We start from the raw sequence: 22042 nt of genomic DNA, 5'->3' as shown, positions 1-22042 counted from the left end.
CTCATTTTAGGGGAAGGGCTTTTGGGTTATCCTCTCCACCATTGCCTGGATTGTCAGCTCCTGTCATCCTTGTAGGTCTCTGGAGATCTCCCTGGTTCCAGATCTCTTCTTGGTCCTATAGTGGCTCCCTCTGATATGGTATCACTCATCCTGCTCTCTTTCCTCTATTCTTCCCCCAAATCAATGTTTCTGCCCCTCCATTTACTCTCTACTCCTCTTTTCTTGCTCTTATTGTAGCAGCTCCTCCCCCCTCCTACATTCATGCCACCAATTAGTTCGGGAGTTCATGCCACTTCCATTCCTGGGGACCATTTATCCCTTAGAGTCCTTCATGTTTCCTAGTTTCTTTGGTGAAGAGCATTATAGACTGGTAAACCTTTGCTCTATGTCTAAAATTCATATATCAGTGAGTACATACCATGTTTGTCTTTTTGTGACTGGGTTACCTCACTCAGATGGTTTCCTCTAGTTCCATCCATTTGCCTGCAAATTTCAAGATTCCATTGCTTTTTTCTGCTGAGTAGTACTCCATTGTATAGATGTACCACATTTTCTCAATCCATTCTTCAGTTGAGGGGAATCTAGGTTGCTTCCAGGTTCTGGCTATTACAAACAATGCTGCTATGAACATGGTATGAACATGGTTGAACATATGTCCTTGTTGTATGAGCATGCATTATTTGGGTATATACCCAAGAGAGGAATGGCTGGATCTTGAGGTAGACTGATTCCCATTTTTCTGAGCAACCGCCACACTGATTTCCAGAGTGGTCTTACAAGTTCGCACTCCCACCAACAATGGAGGAGTGTTCCTTTTTCTCCACATCCTCTCCAGCATAGATTGTCATTGGTATTTTTTTTTATTTTAGCCATTCTGACAGGCGTGAGGTGGTATCTCAGAGTTGTTTTGAGTTGCATTTCTCTGATGGCCAATGATTTTGAGCACTTTCTTAAGTGTCTTTCCACCATTTCAGATTCCTCTGTTGAGAATTCCCTATTTAGTTCTGCACCCCACTTTTTAATTTCATTATTTGGTGTTTTGGTGGCTAGCTTCTTGAGCTCCTTATATATTTTGGAAATCAGTCCTCTGTCAGATGTGGGATCGGTGAAGATCTTTTCCCATTCTGTGGGTGGTCGTTTTGTCCTACTGACTGTTTCCTTTGCCTTGCAGAAGCTTCTCAGTTTCAGGAGGTCCCATTTATTAGTTGCAGTCCTCAGAGTCTGTGCTACTGGCGTAATGTTCAGGAAGTGGTCTCCTGTGCCAATTTGTTCAAGGGTAATTCCCGCTTTCTCTTCTAGAAGATTCAGTGTGGCTGAAAGAGAGCAGGATGAGTGAATTCAGTGTGGATTTATGGTGAGATCTTTGATCCATTTGCACTTAAGTTTTGTGCATGGTGACAGGTATGGATCTATCTGAAATTTTCTGCATGTCCGAATCCAATTGTACCAGCACCATTTGTTGAAGATGCTATCTTTTTTCCATTGTATAGATTTAGCACCTTTGTCAAAAATAAGGTATCCATAGGTGCGTGGGTCAATATCAGGGTTTTCAATTTGATTCCATTGGTCTATCAGTCTATTTTTGTGCCAATACCAAGCTGTTTTCAGAACTATGGCTCTATAGTAGAGCTTGAAGTCGGGATGGTGATGCCTCCAGAAGATCCTTTATTGTAAAGAGTTGTTTTGGCTATCCTGGGCTTTTTATTTTTCCATATAAAGTTGAGTATTGTTCTTTCAATGTCTGTGAAAAACTGTGTTGGGATTTTGATGGGGATTGCATTGAATCTGTAGATTGCTTTCGACAGGATTGCCGTTTTTACAATGTTAATTCTACCTATCCAAGAGCATGGGAGATCTTTCCATTTTCTGGTATCTTCTTTAATCTCTTTCTCTAAAGTCTCTAAGTTCTTATTGTACAGATATTTCACTTTTTTGGTTAGTGTTGCCCCAAGATATTTTATGTTGCTTGTGGATATTGTGAAAGGTGATGTTTCCCTGATTTCTTTCTCATTGGATTTATCATCTATATATAGTAGGGCTACTGATTTTTTTGAGTTAATTTTGTATCCTGCTACCTTGCTGAAGGTGTTTATCAGCCGTAGGAGTTCCCTGGTAGAGTTTTTCGGGTCACTAATGTAGACTATCATGTCATCTGCAAATAGTGAAAGTTTGACTTCATCCTTTCCAATTTGTATCCCTTTGATCCCCTTTTCTTGTCTTATTGCTATATCCAGAACTTCAAGTACAATATTGAAGAGATATGGAGAGAGTGGACAGCCTTGTCTTGTTCCTGACTTTAGAGGAAACGCTTTGAGTTTCTCTCCATTTAGTTTGATGTTGCTATTGGTTTGGTGTATATTGCGTTTATCATGTTTAGATATGTTCCTGTTATTCCTGTTCTCTCCAAGATCTTTATCATGAAGGGATGTTGGATTTTGTCAAAGGCTTTTTCAGCATCTAGTGAGATGATCATGTGGTTTTTCTTTTTCAGTTTGTTTATATAGTGGATTACATTGATGGATTTTCGTATGTTGAACCATCCTTGCATCCCTGGGTTGAAGCCTACTTGATCATGGTGGATGATTTTTTTTATATATTCTTGGATTCGATTGGCCAATATTTTATTGAGTATTTTAGCATCGATGTTCATGAGGGATATCGGTCTGTAGTTCTCTTTCTTATTCATATCTTTGTGTGGCTTGGGTATCAAAGTGATTGTAGCCTCGTAGAAAGAGTTTGCCAATATCCCATCTGTTTCTATTGTGCGGAACAGTTTGAGGAGTACTGGAATTAGCTCTTGTTTGAATTTCTGGTAGAATTCTGCAGTGAAGCCATCTGGCCCTGGGCTTTTTTTGGTTGGGAGGCTTTTGATGACTGCTTCTATTTCATTAGGGGTTATAGGTCGATTTAAACTGTTTATCTGATCTTGATTTAATTTTGGTAAGTGATATTTATCCAGAAAGCTGTCCATTTCCTTTAGATTTTCCAATTTTGTGGAATACAGGTTTTCAAAGTATGACCTAAAGATTCTCTGGATTTCCTCAGTGTCCGTTGTTATATCCCCCTTTTCATTTCTGATTTTGTTAATTAGCATGCTCTCTCTCTGCCTTTTGGTTAGTTTGGCTAGAGGTTTGTCTATCTTATTGATCTTCTCAAAGAACCAACTCTTTGTTTCATTGATTCTTTGTACTGTTTTCCTAGTTTCTACTTTGTTGATTTCGGCTCTCAGGTTGATTATTTCCTGGCGTCTACTCCTCCTTGGTTTGTTTGCTTCTTTTTGCTCTAAAGCTTTCTGTTGTTCTGTCAATTCTCTAATGTGACTTTCCTCCAGTTTCTTCATGTGAGCACTTAGTACTATGAACTTTCCTCTTAGCACTGCTTTCAGGGTGTCCCATAAGTTCGGGTATGTTGTGTCTACATTCTCATTAAATTCTAGGACGTCTTTAATTTCTTTTTTTATTTCTTCCACAACCCAGGAATGGTGCGATTGGGTGTTATTCATTTTCCACGAAAATGTAGGTTTTCTATAATTCGTATTGCTGTTGAATTCTAGCTTTAATGCATGGTGGTCTGATAAGATACAGGGGGTTATTTCAATACTTTTGTAACTGTGGAGGTTTGCTTTGCTGCCAACTATGTGGTCAATTTTTGAGAAGGTTCCATGTGGTGCTGAGAAGAAGGTATATTCTTTTGTGTTTGGATGGAATGTTCTATAGATATCTGTTAAACCCAGTTGTGTCATAACTTCTGTCAGATCCTTTGTTTCTTTGTTAAGTTTCTGTCTAGTGGTTCTGTCCAATGGTGTAAGGGGGTGTTGAAGTCTCCTACTATAAGTGTGTGTGGTTTTATGTGTGGTTTGAGCTTTAGTAATGTTTCTTTTACAAATGTGGGTGCTTTCGTATTAGGGGCATAGATGTTCAGGATTGAGACTTCATCTTGATGGACTTTTCCTGTGATGAGTATGAAATGCCCTTCTTTATCTCTTTTGATTGCTTTCAGTTTAAAGTCTAATTTGTTAGATATTAGGATTGCTACCCCAGCTTGTTTCTTGAGCCCATTTGATTGGAAAATTTTTTCCCATCCTTTTACTCTGAGGTATCGCCTGTCTTTGAAGTTGAGGTGTGTTTCTTGTAAACAGCAGAAGGATGGATTCTGTCTTCGTATCCATTCTGTTAGCCTATATCTTTTTATGGGTAAGTTAAGACCATTGACATTTAGGGATATTAATGTCCATTGTTCATTGGTTCTTCTTTGTTTTGGATTTATTATTGGTGGTGCCATTGCGTGTGGATTTTGCCCTCCTGTTTCTTTTTGTGTTTGGTAAAATTAGATTATCTATTTTTGTGAGTGTAGTTATGTTCGTTGGGTTGGAGTTTTCCTTCCAGAGCCTTCTGTAGTTCTGGATTTGTGGATATGCATTGTTTTAATCTGTTTTTGATGTGGAATATCTTGTTTTCTCCATCTATAGTGATTGAAAGTTTTGCTGGGTACAGTAGTCTGGGTTGACATCCATGCTCCCTTAGTGCTTGTAGGGTATCTATCCAAGACCTTCTGGCTTTCAGAGTTTCCATTGAGAAGTCGGGTGTGATTCTGATTGGTTTGCCTTTATATGTTACTTGGCCTTTTTCCTTTGCTGCTCTTAATATTTTCTCTTTATTCTGTAGATTTGGTGTTTTGATTATTATGTGTCGGGGGACTTCTTTTTGTGGTCCAGTCTGTTTGGTGTCCTGTAAGCTTCTTGTACTTTCATAAGCATATCCTTCTGTAGGTTGTGGAAGTTTTCTTCTATGATTTTGTTGAATATGTTTTCTGTACCTTTGAGCAGTGTTTCTTAACCTTCTTCTACACCTATTATTCTTAGGTTTGGCCTTTTTATGGTGTCCCATATTTCCTGGATATTTTGTGTTAGGGATTTGTTGGACTTGAGGTTTTCTTTGGTTGATGAATGTATATCCTCTAGCGAGTCTTCAGTAGCTGGATTCTCTCTTCCATCTCTTGAATTCTATTGGATATACTTACATCTTTAGTTCCTGATCGTTTATCCAGCCTTTCCATTTCCAGCATGGTCTCATTCTGTGTTTTCTTTATTGTGTCTATTTCAGCTTTCATGCTTTGAACTGTTTCAAGAGCTTCCTTCACTTGTTTGGATGTTTTTTCTTGGCTTTCTTTAGATTCTTTAAGAGATTTATTTATTTCTTGGATTTTTTGGTTTGTCTTTTCCTCCAATTCGTTTAATTTTTTGTTTGCTTTTTCTTCTATTTCTTTAAGGGATTTTCTTGTTTCCTCTTTAAAGGTCTCTATCATCTTGCTGAGATAATTTTTGAGGTCCATCTCATCTTCATGCTCTGTGTTGGGCTTTTCAGATCTTGCTGGAGTGGAGTCCCTAGATTCTGGTGGTGTCATATTGGTCTTTCTGTTGTTGAGTGAAATCTTGTTCTGTCTTCTCCCCATATCTTCTTTTAGTGGGTGCAGGTGGGGTCTCTCTATCTCCTCTTGTGGCCTAGTGGTGTGTGGGGGCCAGGAATTCAATGTCCACAACTCTGGATAGTCTTGATGCTCCTGGTAGTCTCCTCACTAGTTCCTAGTTCCTTGGTCGGTTGGCGGAATGGAAGAGTGGGGTGCTAGCAGATTCGGGGCGAAGGGAGCAACTCCCTGCCTGGGCGTGTCTAACCCAAGTCCGAAGGCGCAGGCAGGGGTGGGGGTGGTCAGGGTGTATGGTATTTTGGGCTGGAGTCGGGAGCGGGCAGAGACTCACTCACCTAGTTCCTCGGTCGATCGGCGGAATCTTTAGTTATTTTTCAAAATTTATTTATTTGTATTTTATGTGCATTGGCCATGAGTGTCATATCCCAGGAACTGGAGTTACAGACAACTGTGAGCTGCCATGTGGGTGCTGGAAATTGAACCTGGGTCCTCTGGATGAGCAGTCAGTGCACTTAACTACTGAGCCATCTCTCCATCGATCAAACCTTATACATGAGCTAGCTTGTTGGAGCCCACTCCCTATTGTGGACTGCCAGCTCAGCCTTAATGCATGAGAGAGGGGCTTGGCCCTGCCCCCAACCTATTGTGCAACACTTTGTTGACTCCTCATGGGAGCCCTTACCTATGAGGAGGAGTGGACTGGGGTGGGCTGGAGGGGATGAAGGGTTGAGAGGAGGGGTGGGAGGAAGAATTTTGGTTGGAATGTAAAATGAAATTTAAAAGAAAAAATACATTATAAAAAAACTGTCTCTCCCTCTCCAGCAGTTATCAATTACCAACAGCTCCTTGGCTAGGGATGGGACTTCATGCCCAAGTCACCCCTCCATGTAGAGATTGTTCTGGCTTGAACTTGAACTTGTATAAGGTGTGGATATTGTCACAATCATTGTGAATTCCTATGTGAAACTGTTCATAAAATACTTAAAATACTGTTGTGTTTTTGGGTTTTTTAGTCATCCCCTACCTCTGACTCTTGCAGTCTTTCCATCTCATCTTTCACAATGGTCCTTGAGCTTTAGAAGGGATTTGTTTTAGCCAGATGTGTATGTATCCAACCAGATACAATAAAGACCTGATTGGCAAGACATGAACACTGGTGTAACTGTGGCACAAATATTATGGAAATAATTAACCACTTTCTGCTTGGATTTAGGTAAAACCAACTCCATAATATAGAACCCATAGCTACCACAGTATTGGAGTCCAAAACATATGACTAGACAATCCATAGGTCCTAAAAAAGAGCTTACTACCGTTCCTCTGCTAATAGCATATAGTACTAAAATGACTCATGATGACTTCTCATAACAATAGATTAGTGTGTCTCTCAAATTTCACCAGAGAATCTCCTTTATGCAGTAGATACTAACTAACACAGACTCACATCTGGTCAAGACACAAAGAAAAAGTGACTGTGGAGTCCTCAGCCCTAAATTGGATATCCAAAGCATTTTTTGGTAAATTGCCCAATTTTGAAAATAGATTCTATAACCCTAACAAGAATAATATCAATGTCTCATGTGTTAATCTGGCATGTTTTATTAAACCGATGTTTGACAGAGACATGTGTGATCTGGGTAGGATAAATCTGGGAATGTATCTGCACACACCCATCATCTATAAAATGGCAAGAATCATAGGCCCATATTAAGTTTGTTAAATTTGGGTGTATAGGATTTGACAACAAAGAGATATTTTGACACCTGACATAGAAAATAAGATGCTGGAATAGTCTGTGTATCTCCCCTTGCATATAACAGAAAAATAATGTTAGAGACAAACATTGCTGCAAACCGCTATTAAATTATAAATTACAAAAGACAGTAAGGAGCACACAAATGCAGAGGTTGACACTCAAGAGGAGGGAGCTAATCTAATTTGACCTTCTGCACAGACTTCCCCTTCACAGAGTAATAAAGAGAGAAAAGTGACCTCCAATTGAAGAGCATTCCTGCTGGAAATTAAAATCAAGTCACATTGTTAAGACATAGAAGTGGGAATTTGCAAAAGAAAGTATTTCTTACACCTGACTATAAATGGACTAGGTACAAAGTCACCTTGAGAAATAACCCAAATCAGCTTTGCTTAGAAGTCTGGGTCCCAGGCTGAGTAAGACTTCTTCAAAGAACTATTTAACATATTGGAAGCTAAAGAAACTTTTCTTTTACATTTTTAGTTGGTGAACTCTGGCATTCTATATATTCTGTATATATTATGGATTTGATATTTGCTTACCAAGCCCTTCCATAAAAGAGTAAAATGTTCTTATTTATTATTCCTTAATTTTGAGTTGTGAGTTTAACTAATTACTTACATTTTGCTCTTGCATAGAAATGGCAATAGATTAGAATCTCAGCAATTTTTTTCACCACATAGCAGCCATTATTTCAATACCATTGATTGAACCCTTTGTCTTATTTCTGTAGATTTCATAGGACCCCATTATTATATGTTGACTCTGTATGCCCCCCCACACACATTTTCTTTGAAGTGCATGAAGGAATGGTTGCACATAGTTCCTTGTTAATATGGCTAGGATACATAAATGAGTGATAAAAACAGAGATAAATCAAACCATTTAACCATTTCATCTACTCTTTCTCTTTGTATCCTGTTTTGCCTATTTAGGAGAAATGCATGTCAAATTCCTTACCTATACTGGGCCTATGTTTGTTGGTGTGTTTGTTTTGTTTTGCTTGTGTGTTTATCAGTCTCAGCTCTTATATTTCAAAGCTATGTCGGTAATACTTAGAAGACTCAAGACAATGACTCTCACATGCATTGCAACTCTTCTTCATAACACTAGGGCATTTTCTTGGGTTTCTCTTTGCCTTTTGAAAATGTTGTTGCTTTGTGTGAATTGGATATTTTATTGATTAGTTTTTTTTTTAAAAATCCATCTATTATGATTAACAGTGAATTTCATACTTTGAATCTAACCTCCCACCACCACTAAAAGAAGACCTTCGGCAAGATTTTACTGACCAGACTCTGTGGATTCTTGTAACCAGCTGGAATATTAGATATGCTTCATAAAGGATACATGTATTACTTAGTAATCATATTAATAAAAATACCTGGCATATCATATTAACATGTCATATTAACATTGGTTAAAACTATTTTCCACCTATCTTCTCACCACTCAATTCTATGAAATCCCCTATGGTAGGTTGTTTTGTAATTTGATATGTGTATTTATTTGCTAGGGACCATTGCAAAATAACTACAGACTAGGTGGTTTAAACACTGGCAATGCATTTTCTCACAGTTCTGGCCAAAGGCCCAAGATCAATGTATGGACAGATGTGTATTTTTTTCCTGAGGTCTCTATCATTAACTTAGTTACACCCTCAGCTGGCCTTCTATTTTAAACTCCACCATTCTTTCCTGTGTTATGTCCTTCTTAAGAGGAAACCATTCACATTCCAGTGTTAGAATTCATAAGTTCTCTTGGGAACCTGATGACTTCTTCTCCTTTTTGACCCCAGAGACATTTTGCTTCACTCGCTTCATTTAACATTTGTACTTAATCTGGGTCAGTTCTGATAATCAGTTTATTAGTGAAGGTTTTATCTGGACAATCATGCAATCATGCTAGGCTTAAAAGCTATAAAAAAATCTTCCTTTGTGTGTGTGTGTGTACTCTCTAGATTTGATTGATGCCTGATATAGGTAGAAGGAATTATTTCTACTTCTTCATTTTCCCTTTGCTTCTACTATCAGTCTCTACCTTGACATTCTATAATCTGTTAAATTTAAAATTTCTCTTTTAGGGACAAGATCTCCTAAGCTAATGGGGAACATGGGGGGAGGGGAAAGGGAGCTAGAAGAAAAAGAAGAGGAGAAGAGGAGGGGAGAGGAGGACATGAGGGAACAGGAAGATTTAGTCAGGGGAATAATAGAGGAAAACAAGAAAAGAGTTACCATCATAGAGGGAGTCATTATAGGTTTAAAGAGAATTCTGGCACTAGGGAAATGTCCAGAGATCTACAAGGTTGATCTCAACTAACAATCTAAGCAATACTGGAGAGGCTACCTTAAAAGCCCTTCTCTGATAATGAGATTGATGACTACCTTATATGCCATCCTAGTGCCTTCATCCAGTAGCTGATGGAAGCAGATGCAGACATCTACAGCTAAACACTGAGCTGAACTCTGGAATTCACTTACAGAGAGGGAGGAGTGATCATCAAAGGGGTCAAGACCAGGCTGGAGAGTCCCACAAAACAGCTGACTTGAACAAGAGTTTGCTAATGGACCCCAGACTGATAGCTGGAAAACCAGCATAGGAGTGTTCCAGATCCCCTGGAGGAAGAAGTCAGTCTGGAGATCTGGGCAATCTATGGGGCCACTGGTAGTAGATCAGTATTTACCCCTAGTACACAAATGAACTTTGGGATCCCTCTCCACATAGACTGATACTCTCTTAGCCTAGACACACTGGAGAGGGTCTAGGTGATATGACAGCTCCAAGTGATATGACAGATTTTAAGATCCCCATGGAAGTCCTCACCCTCCCTGGGGAACAGAAAGGGGTTGGAATAGGGGGTGGGTGGGGGCCAGAGGTAGTGGGGAGGGAGAGAGAACTGAAATTGACATGTAAAAGAAGCTTGTTTCTAATTTAAATTATAAAAAGAAAAAATTCTCTTTTATATTTTTCCAAAAGTATTTGGTTAGATCCCTGTGTATAGATGAAACTTGTTTGGATGATGTTACTATGTATATGTTCCAGTTCCTTGGACAAAGCAATAAATACCATTTTTTGGCAGTGACTGCACATTATGGGTGACCTCTAGGTCTGTATCACTCTAATGTCAAAGAGGAACTATGATTTTGGTGGCTTTAGCTTTTTGATGCACAATTTTTGTTGTTTATTTGTTGGAGAAGTTACAAACTGCAGGAATCTCAAGAATCATTGCCTCATTTCTTTGATTCTGTTGCCCAACTTGGAAACTCCTGAGACTGATCACTTCCACCAGATTTACCTGTCCAGTATGTTCCAGGTACAAATGCTATTCTCATCAGCTCCTCAGACAAGTTACTGAAGCAGCGTACTTGGAGCCCATTGATTCATTATTAGCTTGTCCCTAAGGCACTGTCTCCTGGAGTGATTCCATAATTCTGCAAGACAAGTTTACCCCTTTTTAGTTGTTGTTGATAGTGGAGATTGTTTCTCTCACTTGTGATTGTTCAAAAGTGCATCAATACTATTTGTGTGTTTTCACCAAACAGTTTCTATTTATATAAAATTTCCAAAAGTCCTTACTGTTTGTGTGTGCTGGTGGCTGTTTCTGGTTCTCCAGGACTCCTGAGAGTTTATGTCAGTATTTTCCATCCCATATATATGTTTACATGTGTGAATATAAGACTTTTTGTCTATAGCCTATTGATATGATATATTGATATACTGATATATTGAATCAGTATTGAATTTTTACCGGCCTAATATGCTTGGAATAAATTCCCTTTGCTTGTGGCATTGGATTATTCTTAATATATTGTTAGATTTTATTTGTTAGTAATTTTGAGTTATTTTTTCCTTTTAATGTTCATGAGAAATATTGATGTGTAGTTTTCATTTCTAATGCTGGCTTGGGCTTTTGTATTGTTTGGAAAGTTACTGATCCATTCAAACTCTTTAACAGGTAAATTTCTATTTTGATTAATGATTTTTCTCTTAGTGAGTGCTGATTTAAGTGTGTTTCAAAAATGACCCATTCATTACACCTAGATTTCAAACGTGATTAAACTCTGATGGTTCCAGTTTGAGTTATTTTGAAACATCATTTAGTTTACTCTGAAACTTCTTTGCTCAAAGTGTTATCTACCCATTATGGTCTTCTAGTTTAATTTTACTGTGTTCTGAGAGCCGTATCACTTCCATTCATTTGACTTGGCTATAGTGTGTTTTGTTTTCCAGAATGCCATCCACTCTAGTGACATTTATATGTAAGCTTGGGAAGAATGTATCTTACTCTGCTGCTAAATGAAACATTGTATAAATGTAAATGAGACCGGGTTGATTGATGTTTTTCACTTCAAACATGTCTTGACTGCCTTGTCCTCCTCTGATCTGTCAATCACTGGTAAAGAAAGGTCCAAGTCTTCAGCTATAATAATAGACTATTTTCCCTTGTCCTTGCAGATACATGTGCTTTTGCCTCAAGTATTTGATATGCTGTTGTTAGATACACATACACTAAGGAAACTTTTATGATCTACTTTTGTCTCACTTCATTAGGGCTACAATAACAAAAGACTTTAGAATGAGTAACCAGTTTGTAAGTAGAAAATATTATTTCTAGTCTGTCCTTACATGAGAAAAATTCTCAGCAAACTCCCCCAGGCTTCCATCACTCAGGTACTAATCAAATTGAGGAGGGCAGTTCCTGGGACCTCATCACTTCCTAAAGGTTGCACACTTGAATAGCATCACCTTGGGGCTTCAACATGTTTGCCTATAAGGACAAAACATTGAGTCTACAGTAATGACTTCATTATCCCTGTTAAATCTTTCTTTCTCTGAAATCTGTTTTGCCCAACATTAATACAGCTTCTCTACATTTCTTTCAATTAGTGTTATCACTGTTTATTTTTCCTTCATCCTATTAGTTTTCATCTATCTATGCCCTAATATTTAATTGGGTTCCCTCAAAGAAGCATATACTTGGATCTTAAGATTTAGTTGCCTCTGAAAATGCCTCCTTTCAGTTGGTATATTTGTATTTGAAGCAAGCATTGATACTTGAATAAATAGCTACCATACTGTTGCTTGCCTCTCCCTACCACACTCACCATTGTATTTTCACTTCTGGTTTACTTCAGCATTTTACTAGGTTGAAATCCTCTACTCTGAGTCTATCAATGGTTCTGCTTTTCAAATTATATTTAGTTTTCTCATAAGTTGTCAATGTGCACTTAAAACAAATCCAAGGTCATTTTCAAATAATGTTGTACAGTTTCCCAGGTATTCTAAATACTTCATAATAGAATGCTTTCAACTTTCCCTACATTTCTTTTGTAACAATCATTGATTTCTCATATCCAAAAGCTAAAGCAACATAGAAGAATATTCTTATTATCTGCATCAACTTATCTGAATGAATAACTAAAGAGGAATAAAAACAACAAACAATTCAAGTTTCAATTTGTTTCTTCTATAACAGTCTTACTTTTTATCCATTTTATATTTTGGCCTGTATTATTTTCCCTGTATCTGATAAGAAAAATCCTCCTAACTTTATTTGCAAATTAGGTCTACAAAGATTTTCCTCAATATTTTACTTATCTGAACAAGGTTTTATTATTCTTTGATAACATTTGACTTGACAAAGAATTTTTTTATTTTTTTATTAGTTCAAATTAGGAACAAGCTTGTTTCACGTGTCAATTCCTTCTCCCTCTCCCTCCCCTCACCCTCACCTCTCCTACCCAACCCTGACCTACCCCGGACCCCATCCACCCTCCACTCCCCAGGCAGCGTAGGGCCCTCAACAGGGGCTCCACAAGGTCCACCACATCATCCTGGGCTGGGCCTAGGTCCTTCCCCATGTGTCCAGAGCAAGAGTGCATCCCTTCACATGGGATGGGCTCTCAAAGTATCTTCTTGAACCAGGGAAAAATACTAATCCAATACCAGTGGCCTCCTAGGAGTGCAGAGGCTTTCTTATTGACATCTTTTAGTGTTTAAAAATACTTCATGTTCTATGTTACAGCCCCCTTTTGACTTGCATAGTCAAGAATCCACAGAGAAGGGCCTTGTATCCTTTTACTTCCTCATTGAAAATTGAAGGATATTTTCCCAATAGGGTTCTTCAAGTTTTTTTCTCTGTCTTTGCATCTCTGGAGTTTGACTGTCTAGGTGCTGGTAAATGCCTGTGCTGCTTTTTATCTTTCTAGATGTTCTCAAGTCCTCCCAGATCTTTGGTTTGATGTATATCATGCGAGAAGTAGTCAGTCCATAGCCCTCAAGTAGCCTGTTCTACTATTATTTTTTCATTTGTTTGGTTTTTAGGGGTGGTTCCACTTGAAATTTTGACATTGTTTTCATGTTCCCCAATTCTTTCCTCTACTGTGTTGAGTCCATAAAATCCAACAAGGACATTATTCATTTCTGATATAGTATTTATTTGTAACAGTCTCTTTTTGCCTTTACTGGAGTTTTCATCTGACCTTGTATATCTTTTCTTGTTGGATGATGCTGCTTAAAGCTAAAATAGCAAGTTCTCCACCTGCCTCTTTCCCATCTCAAAATCTGATTTGAGGTTTGTTCCAGTTCTTTAAGCTATGCTGTCTTTTGCCGTGTAGTATGTCATGTATATGCTTTTTGTTGTTCTTTTCTTCTGACAGCTTGTTATATAAGGAATACAAGCAACTGGATGCACACAGTCCTTTAGTATGAGGCTTTATGAGAAGAGGTTAATCTGTTTAGTGTTTGCTCTGGGTATATGCTACCTTTGAGTATCCAGAGAAATTTCTTCTTAAATATGAGCTTTTGTTCAGGTATATTTTCCTGTTATTATACAGAACCCCATTTGTTTGTTTGTAGTGTGGGTAACGGATTTCTGTAATCCTAGAGCTTTAAATTCAGTTTGTTTTTCTTGTTACTATTTTATCCTTATTCAGGCATACTCCCCTGTGTGTGTGTGTGTGTGTGTGTGTGTGTGTGTGTGTGTGTGTGTGTGTGTGTGTTTGGGAGCACATGTGCATGTGGTGTGTGCAGTATATCACATTCCTGTCACTTAATGTGTATTGGTCACAGGGAAACTTTTGGGAATGACTTTTTGCCTTTCGATGTGGGTCCCATGAAGGGTGGAAGGCAGGCTTTCAAATAGGTGATTTTTGTGAATAGACCATCGCCTGGTTCCAAAATTCAGGTTCTTTGAATCAAGGCTTGACTGCTTCAAGTGAGACTGTGTCCTGGGATGTGTCATTTACAATTGTTTCTTAGGTTCTATTTTGTCCTTAACATCTGTGGCCATAAATTGCTATTCAATCTTTCTCCATCTTCCTCCCACCTTACTTCCTGTCCTTCTTTCATTTTTGAAAAAGTGGTTTTCCTGTATCTCCGAGTATCTGAGAAGAGTTGCTCATTTTCAAATGTTCAGATAGATGCCTTTATTGTTTGTAAGGAGTGTGATGGTGATGTCAAAGCTCCTTGTATATTACAACCAACAGTATACTTTTGTGCTTTGTGCATTTTTAATTATTAGATCTCTATTTCTGCAACTCTAGAGTTCATGATGGCAGTTAATAGTCCTACCTTATACTCACATACCAGCAGCAGCTAATCAAATATAAAATATTGAAATGAGTTAAACTTTTATTAATATTGACATCATTGCTGTTATTTTTATATTTTATTACTTAGGTGAACTTCTATTAAGCTCTTATTTTCCAGAGAAATCTACATATTTGCTATTGTGGATATTTTCTTTTGGTGAAAGGAGATTGGAGTATTTTTTTAAGTTAAGCTATGCTAAACCATGCCCTTCTAAGCATGAAGCTGAATCTTCGTTTTTCTTCTTTGACCCATCTGTGGTGATTAAACACAGAACAACTGAGAGTTGCTGGAGCTCTCAAGCAGTGCTCTCTTCTCACTCATGCCTTCCCTACACTACTTTTAATGAGCTAAATACTGAATGAAACAAGCAAAGTGTTTCTGGTATCCTGCTGTGTCCATTTGGGAATCCAACAACACACAGAGACCTTCTTTCCATGCTGCAGTAATATGAAGTGTCTGTGAGATATAGCATTGGAGGTCAGGAAAAGCTAAACAGTGTGTCTCTGCCTTTACATGCTTTTCCTGGAAGCATAATTGCTGCTAAAGCAGCCCAATCTTTTGTTGTCTAAGCATGGATGCTCATACTTGCATAACCTCTTCATAGATGTCACTCTTCATAGATATCATGTAACTAAGTACTGGAGAGTTAATCTGTCAAAAACCTTAACTATAATATTATAATAAAAAGTGTTCTGTCTTGTTTCTTACGAATGTCAGTCATTTTGCTTCAGTGTTTAATGCTGAATATTGATGTAATTAATGCAGGGAGATTTTCTGTTGTAATGTTAAAGATTTTGTATATATTACTCTGGTTAGTAAATGAACTTGAATAATCCAAATCAATTATTTTGAAGATGCTTAAATATACCTCTAACATCCAACCACAAAAGTTATTTTCTCTGGTTATTGTTTTAGGTGTATATCATTGAGGAATCGGGACTAAACATCCTTATGTGGTCCATGATGCAAAATAAAAACACTGGATGGACCTACGCACATGTACCTCTCTCTAGTAACAGTCCATTCAAGGTGGCATTTGAGGCTGATTTGGGTGAAAAGGAAGACATCTTTATTGCTCTTGATGACATCACTTTTACCCCTGAGTGTGCTTCTGGAGGTAAGTGATTCCTTCAGAAAATAGGAGCAGACATTAGTTTCATATCTAAATATACAGCAACTGGGAGATTCAGATGAATAGCATTTACTTCTAAATGAATCCCATTCCTAAGTAATGAATATGTGTGATTATATCAAGAGGTAGTCTCTCTTCCCATGAACTTGGCCATGAAATTTTCGTGACAGTTAGGCACCAAATTAACACTGCACTAAAGCAGTTTAAAGAAATGTTGATCTTTCAGTGCTGGTAGAGATATCTTTCCATGTGATTTTAGTAATACAATGAAAATTTTAGAGAAGTGTGGAGCATGTGAATTACCCATTGAAAATATATTGTGGAAGAAAATATTCATAATATGTTGGGAATGTGAAGGACATAACTAATATCAATGGAAGACTGTGCTGCTTTTTTATTAAATATAGAAAATGACAAAGAAAATATGAAACCACATTAATATTCTACAGATACCATCTGTGCTGTCTGAAAGAGCACACAAAATAATATATGACTCTGAGAAAATTGTGAATAGTATCTTTTTCTTGGTATTATTTTTTTGCTATACTCTTAAATGTCTACTTGAAGCAATTTTGTTTTGAATTGTGAAGAAATGTATAGGAAATGAAGTTATATGTTTAAAAGATCATTGCTTTATTTATTTGTATTACCATTAGTGTGTGTGTGTGTGTGTGTGTGTGTGTGTGTGTGTGTGTGTGTGTGTGTTGCTATGGATTACACCCAGGGCCTTGTGCATACTAGACAAGTTATTTTTTTAAATCTCTAAGTCATGCTCCAAACTTTAAATCATTGTTTTAATCTTTCCCCAACTAAAATTATGTATTAGAATTAATATTAAAAGGTATAGCATAAATGGATTTACTTTCATTACTTTGAGTCAAATTTTCTCATTGTTACTTCAAACAATAATAACCCAGCCCTTTGAAACTTTGAGAAATATGAAGATTGATTAAGACTCAGCTCTTTACTATATGGGGAAGCATTAGACATAAGCTCTGTGGATGATCTGTCTTTTATTTTTCAGTTATCTGATTCTTCTATCACTATGTGGCAGAAATATCTATGTCATGGAAGAATAGGTCATGGAGATGCTTTGCACCAGTAACATTCCTCTCCTTGTGTTAAATTTCCAGGAAGTAGACAACTCAGAATTTTTAGACTTTCAAAAATGATAGCACGAGATTTAATTCCTGAGAAGTATGTGCTAAGACAACTCAGCAGCAGTTGGTAATAAGTAAACAAAACTTCTTTCCTACCAGGGCCAGCGGTGCATGTCTGTGGCATTTAACACCAGGGAGGCTAAGACAGGAGGAGGATTTTGAATTTTGGAGCATCTTGGGCTACAGAATGAGAACCTGTCAAGAGAGCAGGCAAGGCAGAGGGAGACAGGCGATAGGAAGAAGTGAGGGAAGGGGGAGAGAAAAGGAAAGAATGAAAAGAGTTTACCAGTTCTGCTGAGTAAGGGATGAATGTTTTATGTAACATTTATAAACTGATGGTTTTCAATAAACTCCTCTCTAAAATATATATTTTATTGGCTAGAAATCCTGAGAGTGGGATACAGTTTTCCACTGAAACATAGCTATGAAATGCAAATATCCTTATAATATAGGACCTGGATAGTGAGCACTTGCTATGAGAAGTGGGAGACAGGTATTTTCTTAATTCCTTCCAGTATTGATTCATATCTTAGCCCTTCACAAAGGGGAAACAAAAAACTGTTCTAATGTCTAGACTACTTTCTCTGTTCTTCCCTCAGTTGGCACAGTCTGGACAAACCTCAGTAAGACATGATGTTAACTTGGATAACTTTCTGCTTTTGTAATAAACCCCCCCAAACTCTTACTGAACCAGGGAATGCTTTCACTTTCATAGAATATGTTTTTAATTCTTTTTTATTGAGTCTTTGTGGATTTCACATCATGCATCCTGATCCCAAATATCTCCTCATCCCATTACATCTTCCCTCAACCTCTGTAACCTCTCCCTCCCCCCCCCAAAAAAAAACATTAAAAGAGAAAACAAAAACCAAACCAAACAAAAACAAGAGAATAAGAGAAGGAGGAACAGGAGAAGGAGGAGGAGATGAAGAAGAAAAATCTCATTATGGAAGCTGTAGTGTGGCCCACTGAGTCACAAAATTTTTCTTCTATCCCATTCATCTCTAAGTGTTCATTGCTGAGTCATTCGTCTAGTTAGAGGCCTCTGGCTTCTGCTACAGTATCCATACTGAGGGTCCTCTTGGATGTTCTGTTGTTGCCTGTTGTCATGGAGATGCTGTAGCTTTGGATCTCCAGGTGCAGTTCCTTCACCATGCTCCAACAGTCAATAGATGAGATGGATGTTGGGGTGAGGTGTCTCAACCCTGGTTCTGGGTCTGGGTGTTAGCTGTTTTAGCCAATGTGCCAGCTTTCCCTCATTGTCACTACCTGGGCAAGCTCTCCAGCACTGCCTTGGCTAGCTCACCCAAAACACTGCAGCAAGACACTGGGATAGTTCTCCTGCTCTCAGGCTTTCAGATTTGGCTCACCCACACTCAAACCAGAAGGCCTGTTCTAAGAGTGCCCAAGCAAAAGAGCACCTGGTGCCCCTGCTGGGAGTTCAACACCCATCAGTGATGCCTGCCAAGGGTGGCATCACCAGGTTCCCTCTGGCCTGGTCCAGCTTCATCTGGGGTGGAGACTGTGATCCACAGAGAATTCATGTTTCCCACTTGAGTTTGAAGACCAAACCCTTCCCCAGCCTAGAAAACACCTTCCTTGGTGGCAGAGGAGGCAAGGATAGTTTTGGCATAGAGACTCCAGAATGATGCATACAAATGGACGGGCCATAGGGAAGGCCAGGGAAGTGCAGGTCTCTCAGCATACACTTCCACCACCCTCCTTATCTATGACTGTGGGAGGTGAAAGAGCTGGCCCTGGTATCACATGAGTAAGAGAACTAGCCCTGCCCCCCACCATCTGCGGCCGAGCCATGTACCCCACCTGAGCAGCACACTAAAGCTGACCGTGTTATCCGGGGTGCAGGTGAGCCATCCTTGAGGGCATGAGAATAGGAGAGTTGATCCCTCCTCCCTTGTATACTCCCTGCAGCAATCAAGAGACAGAGGGCTCTGCACCTAACCTGGGTAAACAATAGAATAGGTTTTCTTTTTGTGCATTTCCAGGAGTGGGAGGTGGTTTCTCTTTTTCTTCTCCCTCCTTTGACTAAAGAGGATCACATTTTTTCTCCATGATGAAGAAACATTTTAGAAGGTTGTGAGGGCACAGATGTTTCCAAAACTGCAGGGGAGGGTGTAGTATTGAACAATGAATGGATTATCCCATACCGTTTGTGATATAGTTCTACACAGTTTCACTAGGAGTCAAATGAGTAGGTGGATATCTGGGCATACCAGTGCAGGTTGAGGCACAGGTAGGAGGCACATGTCTCCACACCAGATGTCACAGCTCTGCTGGTCTGAAAAATGTCTTCCCAACATCCTGGGGAGCCTTTATTGTCAATGTGACACAGCCAAGAGCCATCTGAGTAAAGAAACCTTAATTGCATACTGTGGTGGCACATATCTGTAATCAGAACCCTAAAGAGTCTGAGGCAGGAAGATCATGAGTTCAAGGCCTGCTGGGGTTCCACTGTAAAACCCTGTCAAAAACAGAAACAATAAAAATCCACAGATCTTTATTTTCCAACAGTTCTAAAGGCCAGATATTTGAGTTCCAGACCTCCTTAGAGGTGGGTTCTCTTTGAAACTTCTCTTTAAGGAACTGCATAGATCAAGGTCCATGGGCATGTCCGTAAAGGACAGTCTTGACTAGTTGGTGTATCCAGGCACAGCTTCCTCAGCTGTGTGGTCCTAGGTTGTAGGAGAACCCTGGCTGAGTATAAGCCAGTGAACCAGCCTGCAGTGTTCCTCCATGGTCCTACCTCTAGGTTCCTGCCTTAAGTTCCAGTTCTGACTTCTCTCAATGATGAGTTGTGGCCTGGAAGTGTAAATTAAATAAAACCTCCCCACCTCAAGTTGTTTTTAATTAGATTTTTGTTTTTGTTTTGTTTGTTTGTCTGTTTGTTTTTCATCACAGTGAATCAGAATAAAACTGAAACACTCCAAATCCACATCATTCTCAGAACCCTCAGAATTTAGTCTTACTTAGAAATGAGGTTTTTGAAGACATAATGAGACCTGGGATGATCTCAAACTGGAGTAGGTGAGACCCTCTAAACTAATGTGGCCAGTGTCCTTATAAGAAAAGTCACACAGAAATGGACACACAGAATTCTATATCCTGAAATAAGCAGAGATTAAAAGTAATCCATCTACAAGCTATAGTTTACCTGGGTACTTAGCAAAGCAAGAATGTAAGAAAAAAGAATGGACCAGCTTTTTCCATGGAGCCTTCAAAGGGAGCCTACCTCTAAGAAAGACTTGTACTCAAATGTCTGGCTTCTGAACCTGTTGGTAAATAAAGACATGTGGATTTTTGTTGTTTTTGTTTTTGACAGGGTTTTACAATGGAGCCATAGCAGGACTTGAACTCATGATCTTCCTGCCTCAGACTCTCAAGTGTTCTGATTACAGATGGGTGCCATCATACTGTTAAACATTTATTATTTAGACCACCCAGACTGTGCTACTTTGGTATGCCCACCTTAGGAACCCAGTGCCACTAGATTCTATCCTGGTACACATTAAAATCAAGCACTGGGTTCAAATCCTCAATGAACCAAGTTACTGCCCATTTGGCTTGACTTTTCGAATCCATGAAAGATCACATGCAGGATTTATAATTTCCCTTCATAAACATTTACATTAGCCATTTTAGTAGGCAAATGAGCAATGATATTTTTAAGCCTGAGAATAACTCATACATGGCCATACATATCTAATCATCCACTGATTAATATCCTCACCAGAATATGCTGTCTGGTGTCCTATCCACTACATAAGCACAGCAGACATCAAGCTTTGCTGATGACTTCCAAAATCTCAGAAGGCTGTCTTGTGTGTCTAACATGGACATTTTATTCTCCAACTAACTTGTTTTTGTTAAATATAAAGAAAATAGACCCTTAAGATACCTAAGACCAAAGAAAAGAAATATTAACCCAGGGTATTCCTTTTATTTCAACTTACTAAATATAAATTGTCATTAATGATCAAGGTGCCAAAAAAATAAGAGAGAATTTAGAGTAATCCAAGGCAACAGGAAACTAGGGAATCTCATGAGGGTATCTGCTTTGGTTTTGGTTTTGGTTTTATATTATGACTTCTGAAAAATAAGTTTCTACCCATTCCTGAATGGAGGCCACATTCTTGTTTCCTCTCTCTCAACCTACAAAGCAAACCCAAGGAATAATTTCAATTAGGATGTAACTTCAAGCCTATTTATTTATTCATTTATTTATTTATGTTGGTCATTTTAAACCATTCATCTTTAAGAGGAAGACAGATAGATTTCTGTATGATCTGTGTTTTACCTCTGGGCCTAGTCTGAGGTTTTTGTGAAATTCAGGTGATAGAGTACATTTCACACTGGGGGTGACTTTTCCATGGTTGTCACTTGGATTTCTTCCACTTATCTGTCTGAATTCCCTCTTGCCTAATGCTCAGCAGGGAAGCAAGAGCAAGCAACCCTGCCATGGCAGGTGGCTTCCCCAAAGGAAGTTGAGCAAAAGAAGAATGTTTGACCCCTTGAACCCGCATGATTCTCACTTCTAATTAAAGTTTATGATTCTTATTTTCTTATCTTGAAGTCTAAGAAATCCATTTGAAAAGTAAAGCAGAATGCCACCTACTAACAGACAGCAAGAGCTTTATGAACCCCCCATAATAGCTTTAAAGCCTAATAATCTCCCATAAACCAATAAGTGAATTAGGATTGACTGATAATCTTTTTCTTTGAGCATTTTGTTCATTCATCACCATGCAGTTTAAAATGAGGCCAATTTATGAGCCACTAGTTGATACAAAACTATAAAATTGCTTCATGCATTCTAATTGCTTTAAACATATTAAATTTATCTATAATTCCTACCATATGTGTGTTCTCTCTACTGACTCGAGTGTATGATTCCCAATCAATCTTAAAGTCAAATTCACTTGTTATTGCTATATTGAAAATAAACAAAATGGGGTAATGGCA

The 22042-nt window shown here is 38.5% G+C and overlaps 1 protein-coding gene across 1 annotated transcript in view; it reads left to right on the top strand.

Annotated features, from left to right (window-relative positions):
* The window catches only part of Malrd1 (MAM and LDL receptor class A domain containing 1), a 608177-nt gene that overhangs the window by 471707 nt on the left and 114428 nt on the right, over window positions 1-22042 (top strand). Inside the window, exon 32 of the mRNA XM_035442808.1 lies at window positions 15686-15887. Coding sequence (XP_035298699.1) covers window positions 15686-15887 — 202 coding nt within the window. The remainder of the gene's footprint in view (window positions 1-15685; window positions 15888-22042) is intronic.

Source organism: Cricetulus griseus, chromosome 3 (genome assembly GCF_003668045.3).
Source record: "Cricetulus griseus strain 17A/GY chromosome 3, alternate assembly CriGri-PICRH-1.0, whole genome shotgun sequence".
NCBI classification, from domain to species: domain Eukaryota; kingdom Metazoa; phylum Chordata; class Mammalia; order Rodentia; family Cricetidae; genus Cricetulus; species Cricetulus griseus.
Note: the sequence above shows the minus strand (reverse complement) of the source record. Positions and strands in the feature narration are given on the sequence as shown.